Source organism: Micropterus dolomieu, linkage group LG20 (assembly GCF_021292245.1).
Source record: "Micropterus dolomieu isolate WLL.071019.BEF.003 ecotype Adirondacks linkage group LG20, ASM2129224v1, whole genome shotgun sequence".
NCBI lineage: Eukaryota > Metazoa > Chordata > Actinopteri > Centrarchiformes > Centrarchidae > Micropterus > Micropterus dolomieu.
This window is the reverse complement of record NC_060169.1, coordinates 19,574,493-19,592,034: the sequence shown is the minus strand read 5'-3', so window position 1 is coordinate 19,592,034 and position 17,542 is coordinate 19,574,493. Positions and strand designations below refer to the sequence as shown.

The 17,542-nt window shown below is 37.9% G+C and overlaps 1 protein-coding gene across 1 annotated transcript; it reads right to left on the bottom strand.

Annotated features, from left to right (window-relative positions):
• Positions 1 to 280: 280 nt before the first annotated feature.
• Positions 281 to 16,600, bottom strand: adam10a (ADAM metallopeptidase domain 10a; the record flags this gene model as incomplete). The annotated part of the gene is given in 4 exon segments (XM_046032889.1): positions 281 to 439; positions 3,087 to 3,205; positions 11,559 to 11,709; positions 16,315 to 16,600. Coding segments are annotated over 4 exon segments (481 nt in total), but the record flags the coding sequence as incomplete, so codon positions are not given.
• Between the last annotated feature and the right edge of the window lie 942 nt (positions 16,601 to 17,542).

Here is a 17,542-nt window from a genome sequence, read left to right as displayed (position 1 = left end):
AGCAATGTTTTTCTCAATATTATCCTTCCTAAAGTATTAACTTTTATCCTTTGTAGATTTTAATATACAATCTTAATTCTTTTGAACAACATAGAAGAAACCACTACATTCCTTGATAGATACATTTCAGAAGGCTCCCATAAAAGTACCTGTACTCCAACCAACATGTCTATGCCATATATAAAGACAAGGAAGACAAAACCTTTCACTGCAAGTGTGCAAACTATGTGGACTACATCTACATCCTTTCAGTAAAGTATGTGCAATGGAAGATACTTACTGATGTCATCCTCATGATAGATGACGGAGTGGAAGGGCACATTCTTGTCCTTAAGGTACCTCTCAGAGGGTTCAACATAGTATGTTCCTTGGTGGCTTTTAATGAAGCCCTCAAAGCGCCCATCAACCACGGAGCCATGGGTCAGTGTGCCCTTTTCACCTGAAACCCAAAAGAGGATGAGGATGAGAAGAGGTCGACAAAACAGTCTTTGTCTGTGAAGAAAATTTAGCATTTCACCTGAAGGCGAGGCAAGGCAAGTTTATTTGTATAGCACATTTCAACAACAAGGTAATTCAAAGTGCTTTACATAAAACATAAAAGCAACAGGGAAATATAAAAAAGTTTAAAAGGAACATAGGGAAATTGAAAAAATACACATTAAAAAAATAATAAAAGTTACAGTGTTAAAAGATCAGGGAGTTAAATGGAAAATAAAAACAGGCTGAGGGGTTGAGCAAATAATTGAGTTACAATTATTTTGAAAAGAGAATAAACAGAGAAGTACACTTAATCTACCCTCTCTAGAAGATCAAAAAAGTATTCTTCTATACTGAATATATAATGAAATCTCTTGTCTAAATATTCAAGCAGCTCAAAAGGTAGAAATGAGAGTAAATAGAGCTGCAACGATCACTAGGTTGTCAGCTATTAGACTAGATAAATTCCCAACTGATCCCTTAGAGTAATCTTACGAAAAAGAAACAAAGTTTCAATTCTGTGATTCCAGCTTCTTTAATGTGAATATTGGTACTCCTCTAGGAACCCCTATGGCGTCGATGTAGACCTTGTTATCAAAGCTGCCACCGGGTGTTGGGCTTCTCTTGCTCCTCTGGTGATGTGTACACTGAGGGATGGCTATTCTCACATTTTGTACTAGCATAACCTGGGTGCAGGTACCTGTCCAGTTGAATGGCAACACTTGTTTCCACTGCCACATGCGTCCACATAGCCACCATATATCTGATTATCTCCATTAAGTGAAGAGTGGCTTAGGATAAGGGGGTTCATATTTAGTACTGGCATTTCACAGACCAAACAACTAATCCATAAATCGAGAAAATAATAGACAGATTAATCGACAAAATAATCGTTAGTTGCAGCCATACTGTTAAGTATACGGTTTGACCAAATAGAAAGAAGTATTTGAATGGAGTAAGACAACTCTGGTATTGTTTGCATTTCAAAGAATAGTTATGGTCACAGTAATAATTAATCATTTCATTTACACAACTTTTGTAATACAATTAAGGGAATGATGTAGAAAGACATGGTTTCTAAAGGCACATAAAGGATTTAATACCACATGGTGTGAAAAACACCTAAATACAGGCTGTTGAACGGACTGTACAAGAAGTACAGTGGTCAAACTTACATGAATAAAGCAAGTGTTTAGTGTATTTACAAACAAATTCTTGCAGCAAACTAAAATATGTTGCATTCCCAAATATTAGGTCTATTAAATATACAAAGCAGGATCACACCCAGGCATTTTACAGATACTCAAGTATCTATAAAATGCCTCCTAAAAAAATCACAATGTGTGGTTGAAAACTAAATGTTGTGTAGTTGAACTTGAATCATATTTAATTTGTTTAAGGGCCTGGGCATTTGTGTGGATTTCTTTTATGATTTCAGAATTGTTAGAGCTCAGATTACGAATACTTCATAAATAAAGAAAAGTATTAACTTTCGGTTTCTCTGTCTCCTCCACACACACGGATCACAAAAAGAGAGAGCATTGTTTTTTCTCTTGTTCATTTGAACTCTACAGGAGACAGGCAGCATGAAGACGTCCGGGAAGGATGAAGGGTTAAAGTAAGTCCTGTGTGTGTTGGATTGTGATGTGATAAACACTTTACATTTCTCTCTCTCTCACAGACATCCAATATTCCATAATGCATTTGGGAGAATAAACCCAAACTTTGATCGTGCAAACAGAAAAGGCGGCAGATGATAACACTGTCACTTAAGGCTCGTGCAGACTACACGATTTTCAGCGTCGGCCGATGGCCGCGCCGTTCCCACTACACAACTTGCCGTCTAGTGATAGGAGTCTTGAAGTCGTTGTGGCGTTCACACTATGTGACTGATCGATAACGGGGTCACACACTACACGAGCTGACAGCGACTGTCATCCGACGCTGGTCTCCAAACCACGTTTTGTCAAGAAAACACATGTGAAATGTGAAACGGGAAATGAGCGAACCTACACACGAAACAGCTGTTGTTTGTTATTATAAAGATACCAATTATAAAGACAAAAAATCTGTGTGAAAGAATGGATTAGCACACTCAGGCAGCAGGGATTGTCTGTGCTACAGAGAGAGCTGAGGCGAGTAAAAGGCATTTTGCAGTGAAAAAGTAGCTGCCTGCTCTGCCAGCTGCCTGCTCTCATTGGCTGGATGTGGATGTCGAGTCGGCCGACTTCTGCAGATATTTGGCATGCTATATATCTGGCTGGCGTCTGTGATGTGTCAGAAATGTGTCGGGGAGCTGTTTTGATGAGTCATTGAGTAGTTCAGACATAACAACTGGCGACCGCCAATGAACCGCTGATTTGCCCCCGATCACAGCATGACGGTCGCAGAGCTCGCCCAGCGGCAAATCGGGCTAAAAATCGCGTAGTGTGAACTAGGCTTTAGCTGAAATGTTTGAGAAGTCCCTCAACAGAAGGTGTAAGGGATAATGTAGGATTACACAATGAGAAGGGATGATTCAAACTTTCAATTTAACCATAATTGGATTAGAGACATTTCCTTTTCAGAAATGGCACCAAGATGTGGTGTGTGAAAACAGCAGAACTTACCAAAGACCTCTCCACTGTAAATATGTGATGTGTCAATGGGTGCCTCTTCTCCTGATATCTCAATGATGAGATCTGGAGTAAACAGAGTCGTATCTCTCCTCATCCGCAAGTTAAAATGTCTAAAGAGAAGAACAAGAGAAAATTGTCTAATTAGCATTTGCACAAAACACAAAGTTGCACTTTGACACACACACACACACACACAGCAGAAAAAACTTTTATACATTTTTACTGAGCTTTACAATGCCAATGTGCTGGTTGTTGCTCAGTGAGTTTACAAGAACAGTTATGTCCTGAGGAAAAGCACATGAACAATTGTGCACAGTACTTTTGTTTGTAATCCCCTCGTTAACATAAACCATGACAGCAAAGGCAAAAAGGAAAGCGTCACATGAAGTGCACCAGCCACTGAGGCAATGTATTGAGTAATTCAGAGGAATAATCCCATGGCTTGGTCTCAAAGTGTGAAACAGATAACTCAATTGATGTTCACGTTGCTACCTCATTCTGAGCCCATTGTGGAGGTATTGGAGGTTTAGAGGACGTGAAGGCAGACTTACTACACAGCGGGATTGAGTACATGCAAACATTAACAGAGTAAAGCCAAGAAAAACTGAGCACAAGAGACAGACAACAGAATGTAGGGAGGAGTTGAACAGAACATTTTTGGGAGGTAGCAGATAATACTGAAAAAGGTCAGACACAGTCCAGGATATCCCTGAACAGGATGACTCCTTTCAGTTTTCCCTTCGTCATTCCTGTTTTAATTTCACACACACCCCTTTTTGTTACAGTTACAGTATCTTCCATTCATTGGTTCCCCTCACCTACTTAGACAAAGACGTAGATGACTATTCATGAAGCAACCTGATGTTTATGCTTCTGGAACTGAGTAAATGCATGCATATATAAATTAGCATATGATCACCAATAGGCCTAGGTCTGTTTAACATGAAAATAAACTTAAAAAGAAACAAGTGGATGTGACCTTTTTTAAAGCAGAATAACACAATGTGATCTGTATTCTGAGATAGGAGTCGTCTGTCAGAAGAACATTTCAAATGAAGCCAAGGGAAGAACGAGAGAAACGAAGAAAAGACTGCAATATGACCTACTCTTTGAAGTCAACGTTATGACAAATCTGATCATCTGGCAATAGATTTAATATAAATTCCTCTGCTTGGTATTCATCCTGGCACACCCATTACAGTTCTTGGCCTGTGTCCACCTTATCAATGGCCTCTACAACAATCAATATGATGACCTTATCACTTCATCTATGCCCCATCGAAATATCAGTCGACCCATGATGCCACCATGGCACACTGGTCACAGACGCAGGTGAATCCATAAGGAGATTACTAAATTGAGGCATTTTATCTGCATTATCAGGGATCTGCAAAGGCATGTTGAATGTTCACCGTCAGACAATGGTTATGCTGTCCATGATGGCATTTTCTTTACAAAACATTTTTACCAGGGAAGCATCACGGAGCAAGAAGCATTCTGTATTTTAACATATTTGATCACTGACCTCCTCCTCCGTGACAACTTCTAAATAACGGAGGACCATAGGATGTCAGTAATATGATAACAGCTACGAGTGATGGTTATTCTGCGAACCATTACACACTGGAGATGTGTCTGCCCTTGTTTATAAAGCTAGTGAACAATGCCCAACTAAAAGCACAGAACCCCCATATCTCTGGACCATTATTCAAACCTTATTGCCAAGCCTGTCTTACGCCAAAGTCACAAGTCCTTGCCAAGAGCCCATTACGAATGGACATCTATAATGTGAATACTGAAATGCAGGCTGATAATCCATCTTTTCGACACGGTTTAAAATTGCTCCAGTCTACGTCCAACCTTTTAAATCAATCCTCAATAAGTACCTTGCATATCCCCTAAAACACAAACACACACTTTTGGGGGTTACCTGTTTCTGTTACATAACTCTCAGACAATTTTCTTAAATCCTGTTTTTACACTTGATTAAACATAATGATCTATGTACTGTTTTGATACTTCAGTATTGTTCCTACACTTTACTTCTGCACTTCTGTGCAAGTTCTTATCTGCTAAATACAAAACTGTGAATTGTTTTTTTTTCCACTATCCATATTAGAGGTGCAGTAACTGAATAACAGAGAGAGGGCAAATCTGTTTTTAAGAGGCTAGGGCACAAAGCGAGACTAGCTTATTTATTTTGCGTTTAAGGCTGTATAATTACCAGTGAATAATTGTACAACCTCATTCTAAACATAGTTTTTCATTTCAGGAACACAGCTGCAGCTGCTCGGCTTGGCTGTGAAGGTGGTTAAAGCTGTGTGCTATTGTGGTTGCAATGGATATGGTTACAGTAGCTGTAGCTATGACTGCTCTATACTACTCCTATTAACATTAAGAAAGCATCATCAAATAGGAGCTGCAAAAACCTATTGTGAGGTAACCAATAAGAATTTCAGGGGGGAAAAATTCCCACCGTTACCTTTCCGTACAAACTAATCAAGCAAATAAGGATAAACATGAGAGTGGATTAAAATTAGGACAATATTAAAAGGGATGGATCAGACATTTCAGGGCAAGAAATCACTCAGCAGTTAAAAATCACTCTAAATGGTCAAAGGTTTTACTAACTGAAAAAGATAGAAAATCACTGCATTATGCTCCAGGCAAATAAACATGGCTTGCAACACATAGGAAGAAGAGAGGCTGTGGATCAAGTCAGTGCTACTCATCTCACAAAAGCAGCTGACTAATAAATAATTCAGACATATCCCAAATGCTGAACATACTGACTCAAGCATCTGACAGTCCTACACTTTGCTCAGTAAGCAGGCCAGCTCACAGAAATTGAGTGCCCTCAAGCCAAGTCTGCAGAGATGGTATTTCTACAAAAGGGGACAATATCTACACTACACATATATATCAGCATGGTTTATACAAAATATATTACAGTTATATTGTCTAACTTGTACAATGTGCAATATTTAGGAAGGCCATTGTATGTCCTCTTTACTAGCACAGAGTCATAAGAGCTCCATACATAATATGTTCACTTGTGTCACTACTCTCTGTATTATAACAAGAGTCCTAAAAACTAAGATGCTTTCTATAAATATATAATCTAAAAATAAATATAAAAGCATAAATAAGAAGTGTGGAAGATGTACAGTATTTTACAGTATGATATATGACAGAAGTTTAACAATAAATAATAACAAATTGTAAATAGTAGTAATAATAATGACTACAGATAGTGTTGAGGTGAAATGTATTAGAAATCCTTAGAGAGTAGAGAATATTGCACATTAAGCCATGAAACAGAGTATTGCACATCAGTTTGGGAGACATTGTCAAATATGACATGTAGCTTAGACAACCAACAGCGAGTCCAGCTCCACCCCACAACGTCACTGGCCTTGTGGATCAGTTTGTTATGTCTCTTAGCGTCCGCTAACCTCAACCTACCGCCTACCACCCCAGCAAGCAACAGCAAACAGGATATCACTGGCCACCACAGACTCAAAACTTCCTCAACCCTGTCCGGCAAATGTTGAAGGACTTTATCTTTCATTTCAAACCAGTTAGATATTTGCAAGACTTTGGACAATGTCACTGTTCTATTGGACATGGACAGACCTAGGGAGAGACTGAGTGTATGATCTATTATTTACTAATCTTGTAATACAAGTATGATCATAATGAGAGAATAGATACTATGTCAAGTCAAATGTTTTTATATAGCACATTTCATACAATGTAAGCTCTATGTGCTTAACACACAAATATGAACAAAATACATACAACATCAATACGTATTGAAATGCATATAAAAGGAATCAAAAATTATTTGTCCCCTGTTCACCCGCCAACATTAACATACCCAAATAGTGTGAGTGACAGACAGACAGACAGACAGACAGACAGACCATAGGCCTGAGAGAACAGGTAGGTTTTAAGCTGACTGTACAGTTGTTGTGGTACATCTTATATCAGCTTGTTCCAGAGACTGTGCCCATAATAACTGAATGCATTGTCAACAGTTATACTTCAGAAAGAGTAAAGCCAGACAGATGTCTGATGATCTGCGGGATCTGGAGGGTTAGTAAGCATTGAGCAGGTCAAAGATGAATTTGGGAGCTAGATCATTAAGTGATTTGTAAACAGTGAGCAATATTTTGAAATCAACTCTGTATTTTACCGTAAAGTGATCCAAGTATAGGAGTAAAACGCTCAGTTTTTCTTGCCCCAGTGAGTACTCTGGCTGCAACTCTTCAAGTACAGCGACAAGGGCATTACAGTAGTGTATGTACGGGCCCGTTTTTCCAGTGTTTGATTGAGACTAAATGGATTTGACTTTGTACATACTTTTTAGGTTGTAAAATGTCAGTTTTGAGTGGATTTCGGGTCTCTGTCCTCTAGTGTCTACCAGAAGGATCTCAGTCTTGTCTTTGATTAACTGCAGAAAGTTTTGGATCATCCAGTGTCTGATGTCACTGATTCAGTTGACAAGGTCAAGGGCTGAGATTATCATGTGAAAGTGAAATATACAATCGAGTATCATCAGCAAATGAATGGTAAGATACATTGTTCTTCTGTATGATGGAACCAAGGGGCAGCATATATATAGATTAAATAGTAATGGGTCTAGAGCTGAGCCTTGTGGGACCCCACCAATGTTAGCCAGTTAATGACGCCAGACAGGCCAACTGAATGTTTTAGCCTACTGACTAAAATGTTGTGTCAAAGGCTGCAGTCAGGTCTAGTAATACTAGAATGGAAGGTTTGTTTGCAGCACGGTTGATCTTTAGACCATTGATCTGTATTTGCCTTTTTAAGATAATCTAAGAATATTTATATTAACTGAAATGGCTGTTTTAAATCCAGAAATGTTTTGGTTTTAGTGTCTTGTAAGCCCATTTGGTCTGGGCATTATGCATGCATAGTCCAGAAGCCCGATTTATAGACATCATACAGAACGTGGAATGATTGGTAACTATGCAGCAACTTGTAGACAAGCTTTTCAAGGATTACTAAGAAAAGGGATATCGGAGATTGGTCTGTAGTTGTTTAATACAGATGGGTCTAAAGCTGATCATACACAGAGCAACTTTTAGAGCAATCGGGCAGGGCAATATTGCCGTCAATGGTAATGAGTAAAGATTACTACCGTAATCCCCTTCCCCCACCACTCCGCCACCCGCCCCGTACCGCCACTATCCATTCAAAACATAGTCGGACTTGCCGCTAGCAAGATTGCCCAGCAATATTGCTCAAAAAGTTGCCCCGTGTATCATCAGCTTAAGTTGCTCTTTCTCAGAAATGGTGTAATAATAGGATGCTCGAGAGAAGAGGGGAAGATTCCTGATTGTACTGTGAATTTTGTTCCAGTGTGTGAGTTATGATTAAATTCCAAATCCAGTAAGGATATTACAACTCCTGTAACGAGACCCTTGGCCTCTGAACACTACTGAGATCTTATGGTTGCCAATCTGTTAATATCGTAATTTATTGCAATGGTGAAAACTACATCTCACAAATGAAAAGCAGGGTACTTAACTGAACTGTGAACAGTGCCACAGCCCCCAGCTTTGTATTATAGACTACTTTTTTGGTACATCTTTGTAAATAAAACCCCCCATAGACACAACTGTCTGCCCTACCTTGTTTAGTCACCTGATCCAGCCACAAAGAGTCATGTGAGTATACACAAGAAAGCTTTTCTCTTGTTACAACAAACCTCTATAGTGCCACACAGCTCCGCATTGGGTTTTCACATAAGGGAGAGTTCACCTAATAAATTCAGTGAGGATGTAAAGATACTAGCTTTATGACCACTGGCTTGGTTCTGTTTATCTTAAGCTAACTGGATCACTATATGGAAAACAAAAATGCTATGTACAATTTCATGTCATTAACAACACATCACAACAGATCAAAGCCTTAACACCACAGAGTTAAATAAAAATCTATCTTACACATTACAAAACAATAAAAACTTAATATTGTAAGCATGACACAGGCGATGATGATTGTTATTAGCAAGGGTATGTGATATAATGTCCACCCTGTGATGCTCTAGAGAACTGCACCATTTATAACTGGAGTCAGTTGAGAGGCTAAACTTCTTTCTTCTAATGGAAACATACATGTATCCATTTTTTATTCATTTGTCTTCAGAACACAAATGTCACATTACATTACAGCTAGAGGGATTATCATGTTAAGCTGTAATTAGAAAATTCTTTATGTCTTAACTGTTCAGAAATCTCTCACTGTGTCCTCTTTTCCTGTTCAGCAAACTGGACTTGAGTACTCTATCTTGAAAATGTCTGGTCTGCTCCTCTACACGTCATGGTATGTGCAGTACTTCATCTTTTTTCTCTGCTACTAACATTCAAGACCAATTCCCTCAACAAAATATTGTTTTTGTCCTTTTTAGACACTACAGAGCACTCAGACACTGAAAATGATCGTGCTTTATGACACTGATTACCTTAGCAATACAGGCAGTGCCAACAAGGCTAGCAATGACAGGAAAGAGCACAAAAAGACAGGAAAAGGATCTGTTTGACAGGGCCTTGATAACCCACAACAGGCTTGGGGAAGAGGAAAGCAGGGGGAGCTTGCTGGAAAACCTGTGCTGTTGAGGTAAACACTCTTCAACATGGCAAAAAATGAAAGTAACAGGGAAAAGCAGATAAATCACAGCAAGAAATAAAGGGATAAATGGATGGACCATTAACTCCATAATGGCACTGTGATGGCAATACAGTATATTAAAACATACTTTATTGAGTGCATGTGTATGGAAAATGAAGACAGTATGTTCATGTACAAATTAAAGGCAGCAGAAAACAAACTTCTATTGTAAGTGAGTCAAGCCAAGCCAGTCCACATTTTCTATGCCATGTGTTGCCCTATGTAGTCCTAAAATTGGGTCTAGGAAGGGAAAGGCAAGCATTACTCTGTGTTTCCATGAAGTTGTAGCATATTATTGCACTCAGAAGGACCATAAATAAAATTTTAACTCTAGGGTTTTTTTGACTCAGATATTTGAGTGAAATGTTCTTTATTTGGTAGGAATTAAACCACCAAGACATAATTTGGATATACAATTATCAGCTTTGTCATTTTGAACATTTTATGCTATGAAATGTCCATATACAACAAGCATACAAAGCTATACCCCAAAGTGTCATCACCCCCTTGTCCTCTTCTGTATTTGCATTTAATATGATTTTGTTCAGAATTACAAACAATATTATACAGGTATGCAAATCATCAGTTGCTTTCAATGTTAATACCTTCATTAACAATGTTTGGCAATGCCCTTACAATTACCTTTAGGCAGCAAGTGCAAAAATGGCCAGTTGTGGGAGTCTCTCAAATGACATACTGAAGCAGATAAAGCAGAGTTTACACACTAACAGCAATTAATGAAAATGGAATTTGTGGTGTTTATTTTCTTGTTTCACTAATGTAAGCCATTCAATTGCAATTTTTATACTCTCTCTCTCTCTCTCTCACACACTCACACACACACACACACACACACACACTCTGCTACAGCCTGCTGTCACTTTATACCAAGTGACAAGAACTCAGCTGATACAAATCTGAAAATATTTAAACAGTGTTACTGCTTGAAATAATCTGTTTCCAAAACAGAAGTGGAATCAGTGTGTTCAAACAACTTGGCCTTGGCTAGGGCTCATCTTGAGTTAAATGACATTTAAAACAGAATCAGAAAGAGGAAGAGAGAATACATGGAGAAACTGTGAGAGGTAAAAAAGAAAAAGGGGAGGATTTAATTACAGTTTGCAATAATGTGATTAGTTTTCCTTGTAAAGCAAAGAAACAGGTATTTTTCCACATATGTGGACCATTACGCTCTAGTTTTCAGTTCCAATGCAATTGCCCAGTATTATAATAACATTTTGTCTTTGGTCACAGTTCTTTCTATGACAAGATGGTTCAATAAGGAAACAGTATAACCAAATGATAAATTACACGATATGCCACATCTAATGACACTGGGGGAACTGAAGGAACATTTCCATATCCATTTCACATTCAAAGGCATTGCCTGATAATTATTATTGCAAATAAAAATATATAATGTTATGGTGCTGATATGGTAAGTAAACACAACCAAAGCACAAGTCAAGATAAAAACTTATAAGATAAATGTCATTAAGAAAATACATGAATTAATCACATGCATTTACTAAATGAAAAGAAACAGTACAAATAGTTTTCCAAAATATTCTTGAGTAAAAATTAAGTACTTCATCTTAACAACTTCATCTTAACAACAGCATTATGTGTTCACAACTATGGTGCACAGGGTGGGCCACATATTCATAAGAAATTAAAGCAGCATAGTGTGCGGTTACTTCGGAAGACAGAAAGAGAGAGTGAATAAGTGAGGAGGACAGTGTGTGCATTTGTCCCGAAACTGACCTTCCATGTGCATGAAAGTCCAGGTGCACGGTCCTGTCTTGAGCAGAGAGTGCCCTCTTGGCTCTCTGGTGACTGTTGTGCAGGGCTTCTGTGTCATATGATAAACCTTCATAGTGGCGGATATATTTGTTCAAGGGGTTCCCAAACTGACCTGAAAGAGAGTTCAATGGCTTATCAGTATTTGTCAACAAACATTTGCTGCAAGGGCACATTTAACTATGAGTATTTATCCATCTTATGTGGAATCTGACAAGGCAGATGCTAGAGCTCGCAAAGAAAAATCAAGAAAAAAAATCAGAACTCCACTGTGGGAAAAAACTATTTAAATAATCACGTTTCGATCGTTTTGGTGAATCTTGTTTAAAATGAACAGAATAACAAAAGTGCTGACATGTTTCTTTGTAAAGACATCAGATCTAATATCACAGCAATAAGCTTTTTTCCCCCCAATAGACACATTATGCTACAACTGAACCTGATCTACAAGAAGATCCACAGAGAATAAGACATCTCTATGACTAACTGGCCTTTTTCACAGACATTTTGATTCATAGCCGAAAAAGCATAGGTTTTACTACTACTACTATTACTACTAAAAATATTAATGGCTCTGTTCTAATAACATGTGTGTAAGCCATGACAGGACCCTGAAAGTGAAGAAGCTAAATAGAATGTAGCCATCACTAACTTTATTTACCTGTGCTGTACCTACTGTGACATGTCAAAATGTCATCCATGAAAAAAGCCTATGTAGCCAAGCTGGGGAAACAGGGATGAGTCTGTGTAATAGTGGCCATCTATAGTACAAGCTGTCGCTCACTGGACGTGCTTAACAGGCTTATTCGGCTTATTGATGTGAACCCAGGGGTAATCCTGCCAGCTTTCATACTGACCGTTTCTTTGTTCTTTTCACAAAGACAAAGAAAGTCAGTTTGAGGCACAAGTGAGGAGCACATGATGCTCATCAGGTGACCAAGGTTCTGTTCCAGTACTACTGTATGTCATTGTGCAAGAACAGAGACTGAATTGGCTGTTTCAATGCTAATCTACATTCCTAAGGCAATGCTACTAACTGGATATCTTTCTGGAGTTTTGGGCCATAATAGGAAAAGCACTGCTGTGAGCTACAAAAGCAGCCTTTGGAAAAAACTCTTTAAATAGAGCAAGGGCTCCATTTAAATAGTTGGGACTGGCTTTTGTAGTGACAGGCTGTAGAAAACTACACAATAATATAGAGAATCCCACAGACCATTAAGGATATGCTCCACCTTGCCTGTATTTTTTTTTACACAGCACTGTTTTGTTTATTACTGTAAGGTTTCTGTGTGGTAGGAGTCACAACTCCCCAACAGGGAGAGGCTGTATCAGGCTAGTAGCAACTTGTCCATGAATGCAGCGAGAAAATATAATAAAAACAGTCAGCTTCTCTACCCCTTCTTCAACAATCACAATAATAACTGTAAACTAGAATGAACCAACAACCAGTCTGAAAATCAACAAGATGGGCTATTGGATGAAAGAGCCAGGCTGTAATTAATCAGGGAATATGTTGATGTACAAAAACAAACAGCTCAAATAGACCTCTCAGTAGGATGTGGCAACTCCATTAATATGTAAAAATGTGACAGGCACAAGACTGATTTATCAACACATGGTCACTGGCGGATGGTCACTATGGTATAATTTGACTAATAGAGTACTATTAGGGACTAAAGGAAACCTGAATATATCCTTCTGATGTATACACACACAGGTCACATAGTTGTCAGAAGAAAATAAATATGATAACATAGTACATAATGTAATGTTGTTTTATATGCTGAAGTGAATGTCTGACAGTTGTGAACAGGATAAAATGAGTGTTGTCTATCATTCCCGATGAGAAGATGGATAGGTGAAATCCAGCAGAGCGGTAATTGCTGAGATAACTCTGTTGATACAGGAATGACTCACTATGAGACTACTAAGATGTCGAGGAGTCATAGGATCCTAGGATACTAGTGTGTATACAAACATTCTCATAAACACAGTTGGCTATTCAACAGTTGTGTTTGAAACATAAAAACATTTTAACACCGGGTAACGCTGGACAATAAGAAAATCTAACTTATAAAGAGGATTATTAACAAGTTTACAAGATCTGTTAAGTCAAATCTCAAGGAAACTGCAGTTTTCCCTGAATGTGATGGTGGTACCAACTGTATTGCTCAGCTGGTGTTACAACATTCCAGCCAGACTGAAACACAGCAATCAGTTCATCTGCAGCCCCCAAACTTAAAATGGCCACCTTAAATTCACAGTTTTTGTTAGTCATCACAAATTCACCTCATCTACCATTATCAGGGTTATGATTGAATGCCTGTTAAAATATAAAGCTTAGTAACAATGTTACTGAATAAAATGTATCTTAAATATCATATCACTTACAAAAGTCATACTGTCTGAAACATGTTTCAAAATTACACATATTGGTTGAAAGAAATGCATCATTCCATGTAGAATAATCATGTAATGAATTCGTATTTAATTTAACTGCAATAGGAACATCAACTCAAAACTTATCACAATTCATGAAATAATTTCAAAAAATCTTATTTAAAATTTAATTGCATTTCATTTTGCAAACTGTTAATTTACATATGGTGCATTTCAATTTAGGTTAAATTCTATTTAATCACCTTATATTTAAAAGTTTTTAATGTGTTGTAAAGTTAATCACTAATACTTGTGACTTGATTTCTATCACATTCACCCCTCTTTCTTATTGTTGTACTGCATACAAATATACTGTAACATAACAATCCTACCTTATGTGGGCCTAAATAGATATTATCTCTAGGAGGTAGAAGCTTACATTTCTGGACAGACAATAACAAAATCTGAGAAAAGAAACAAAACTGCTACACTGCTCAAGAAAATCCTATGCAACATAGCGGCAGTGTAAGCAGGCCAAGTAACAGCTGCTGTGTCAAAAGTTAAATAACCTAGTTTATCCGAAACACATCTGACATCCTCAGAAATGTTTGGTCCCTACAACTAAAACATTCACTATCCACATTTAACCACACACAGTTTTTCCAACTTGTTTAATGGAATGAAGCAAACTGCCATCTGTTGTAGCAATTTAGGTTCAAATCTTCACATCTTTTGTCTTCTTTCCTATCTCTTAGAAGAATACAAATGGCTTCTTTTTTGTTTGTGTGCACATGGCTCTTTTGTGCAGCTGAAGCATTTATATTTTTCTGTCTGGTCAATGAACGTAAATATGTAAAAGGTAAAAGTAGAGAAAAGCGGCTTACACACCTCAACGAGCAACACTGCAGAAGAACTCACTATGGTTGCTGATGTGCGGGATGATGTTGCTGCACTCTGCCTCTATCATGGCTGGTGCAGCAAGTATAAGCACCATGAATATGAAACAAGCCATGAATTGATTTTTTACATTTAGACCATATAAATCTCCCTTTTTTCACAAATTTGAAACTGTCTGACTGACTGAATCTGGACTTCAGTCTCCCTTAACTTTCCCTGCCGATTGGAAGCTGTGAATCAGAAGGTAACTTCAGTGTCGTCCATCAATTTAGGCTTAAGTTAAAAAAACAACGCATTCTTTATGATGAGCACTCCATTCCACATCAATCTGATTGACATTCCACGTGAAGTTTAAACACAAACGCTCCAACAATAAAAGCAGCATCTTCCTGGCAGACAAAGTCTATGTGCAAAACATAACTCTGACATCTCAGAACATTTTTATGAAAAGTGATCAAGCTTACATTCACCAATGTTTAATGAATACAATAAAGTGAAGAGAAGTGCTATGAAATAAGCAGTTCAGCTCTGCAGCTCTGTACCTGTGTTAAAACACTGATGGTAACAAAGTAAAAGCATTTTAAAGAAATTCTAGGTGGGCTTCCGTCCTGGTTTTGCAAACCATCTCAGTAATCACTGTTCTCCAGAGTAATAATGGTTAGAAATTGCTGCAATTAATCACGTTCTTATGACTATATTGTTTACATGCCTGCATAACTCTATGTGAAAAAAGTATTACAAAATCAGCAATAAGCATTTTGTTTTAATTGTCAAGGTGGAGACATGCTAATCTGGAGGTTAAATTAATGTATTTGCAGTTTAATTAATTACACAGCAGTCGATGTTTGTTTAAACTGGAAACTATAATTAAAAACTATACCTACTATAGACTAACTGCTGCTAAGTAATTTAATAAGAAATGTAAAGATTTGCTTCTGTCAGATGTAAGAGCTGTCAAACGTTGCAGCAGCCCACCATATCATATCTATAATAGTACGTTACCTTGCTATACAGTACTAGTACGAGTTAACTACCATATACTTAGCGTTAAGCTAGTTGTTTTGAACTTAATTCTCTGTTACTTCCGAGTCTATTAGTAATAGACTTCAAATTGTCTGTTTGTAGGTTTGTAGACGTTTGCGCTGCTATGTTCACCACTCAGGAAGTGTCAAAAACAGGATGTTTTTCTATATTGAACAACTTACGAGTCGAAACCTCAGTCTGTTATCCCCGAAACTGGATACTCAAGTAATTCGGGCTGGCTACCCTGGCCTATGCTCGCTGAGTAAACACACGACATCAGTCACAAACAGTTACCATTAACATTAGCAAGCTAGCTAGCAAGTTAGATAGCCAGTGTACAGCAGCCTGATCCGATTAACGCTAGCCCCACTGACGGTCACTGAACACTTTCCTTTTCCCTGTGAACCAATGGCAAACTTACCTGTAATATCTCGTAGGCAGCAAAACAGGAGAATTAGTTTAATAAATATCATATCGAAAGTCCCTGTGAGCCCTGTTAACTAGCTAAGCGACGCAGCGATGCCGCTGATTGTTTCTTGTTTCGTTTTCTTTCACTTAAAGGTATAGTCGCCCTTCCTAGTTAGCTAGCTGCCATCACAAACACCGGCGCTGCCTGTCTCTCTCCAGCAAGTTTACGTCAGACAGATAGACCGACAGACAGGCCCTCCTCCCTTCCGGCGTCTTTTGCCAAGACAGCCTGGACACACCCATCCGGTCGAAGGACTCTAAAAAAAAAACAGCTACAAATCACCTCTGAACCATATACAGTCTATGTTCTCAACCCATCATTCCGTTTAACACAAAAGCAAAACATTGCTGCGTAAACTACCAGCCTGGAAACATGCTCCAAACTTGCTTTTCAGGTACTGTTTTTATCAGTTAGCAAATTGTTTATTTCTCCAAATCATGACTTCCGGGTTTCCCAACTGTTTTCGGAGGGCACAACCCTAAAAAGACAGAAAAACTCATGATAATATGGAAATGAAAATTATATTGAGAAATACACTATAAATGCTATATATATACATGTAAATGTATACATCTATAGAATACGTTGAACCTCAAAATGTACAATCAGTGACAATTCCACATTATTTATTTATTTTGTTTATTTTTGCTGAAGGAAGTGTAGTCTAGTTTATGGGGAGAGCTTCTAAGTTTTTTCTCTCTTTATTTTTAATTTCCTCCTTTCCCTGTGAGGTTTACTGTAACAAAAAAGAAAGATCAAGTAGTTAGATTTAAAAAATTGCTTTTGTGTGCAACACAATTTATTAAGTTGCATTTGGCCATATGCAGATGATATCAATTCTGTTTCTGTATCATCAATGAATATTGAATAAGTAACCAACGTCACAGAAAGCTTAAAAGGTAGTGATTCTGTCATTGTTTAACATGGGCTAGAACAGCAAAGGTGGTGCTTTGAAAAGCTAATCATCATACAATGTGAAGAACTGCAGATGAATTATACTTCAAGCACTGACCTCTCTGCTTTATGTAATAGTACTGCTTTATGTAGGCTATACAGCACTGAGAAGAAAGACAGCAAAGGGATGCAGAACTAGGAATAACAATTAGTTTTACATGATACCATGTAGTCGGAAGTATAAAATCACAGACATGTTAAAAAGGACTGAGTGGGCTACTGATTT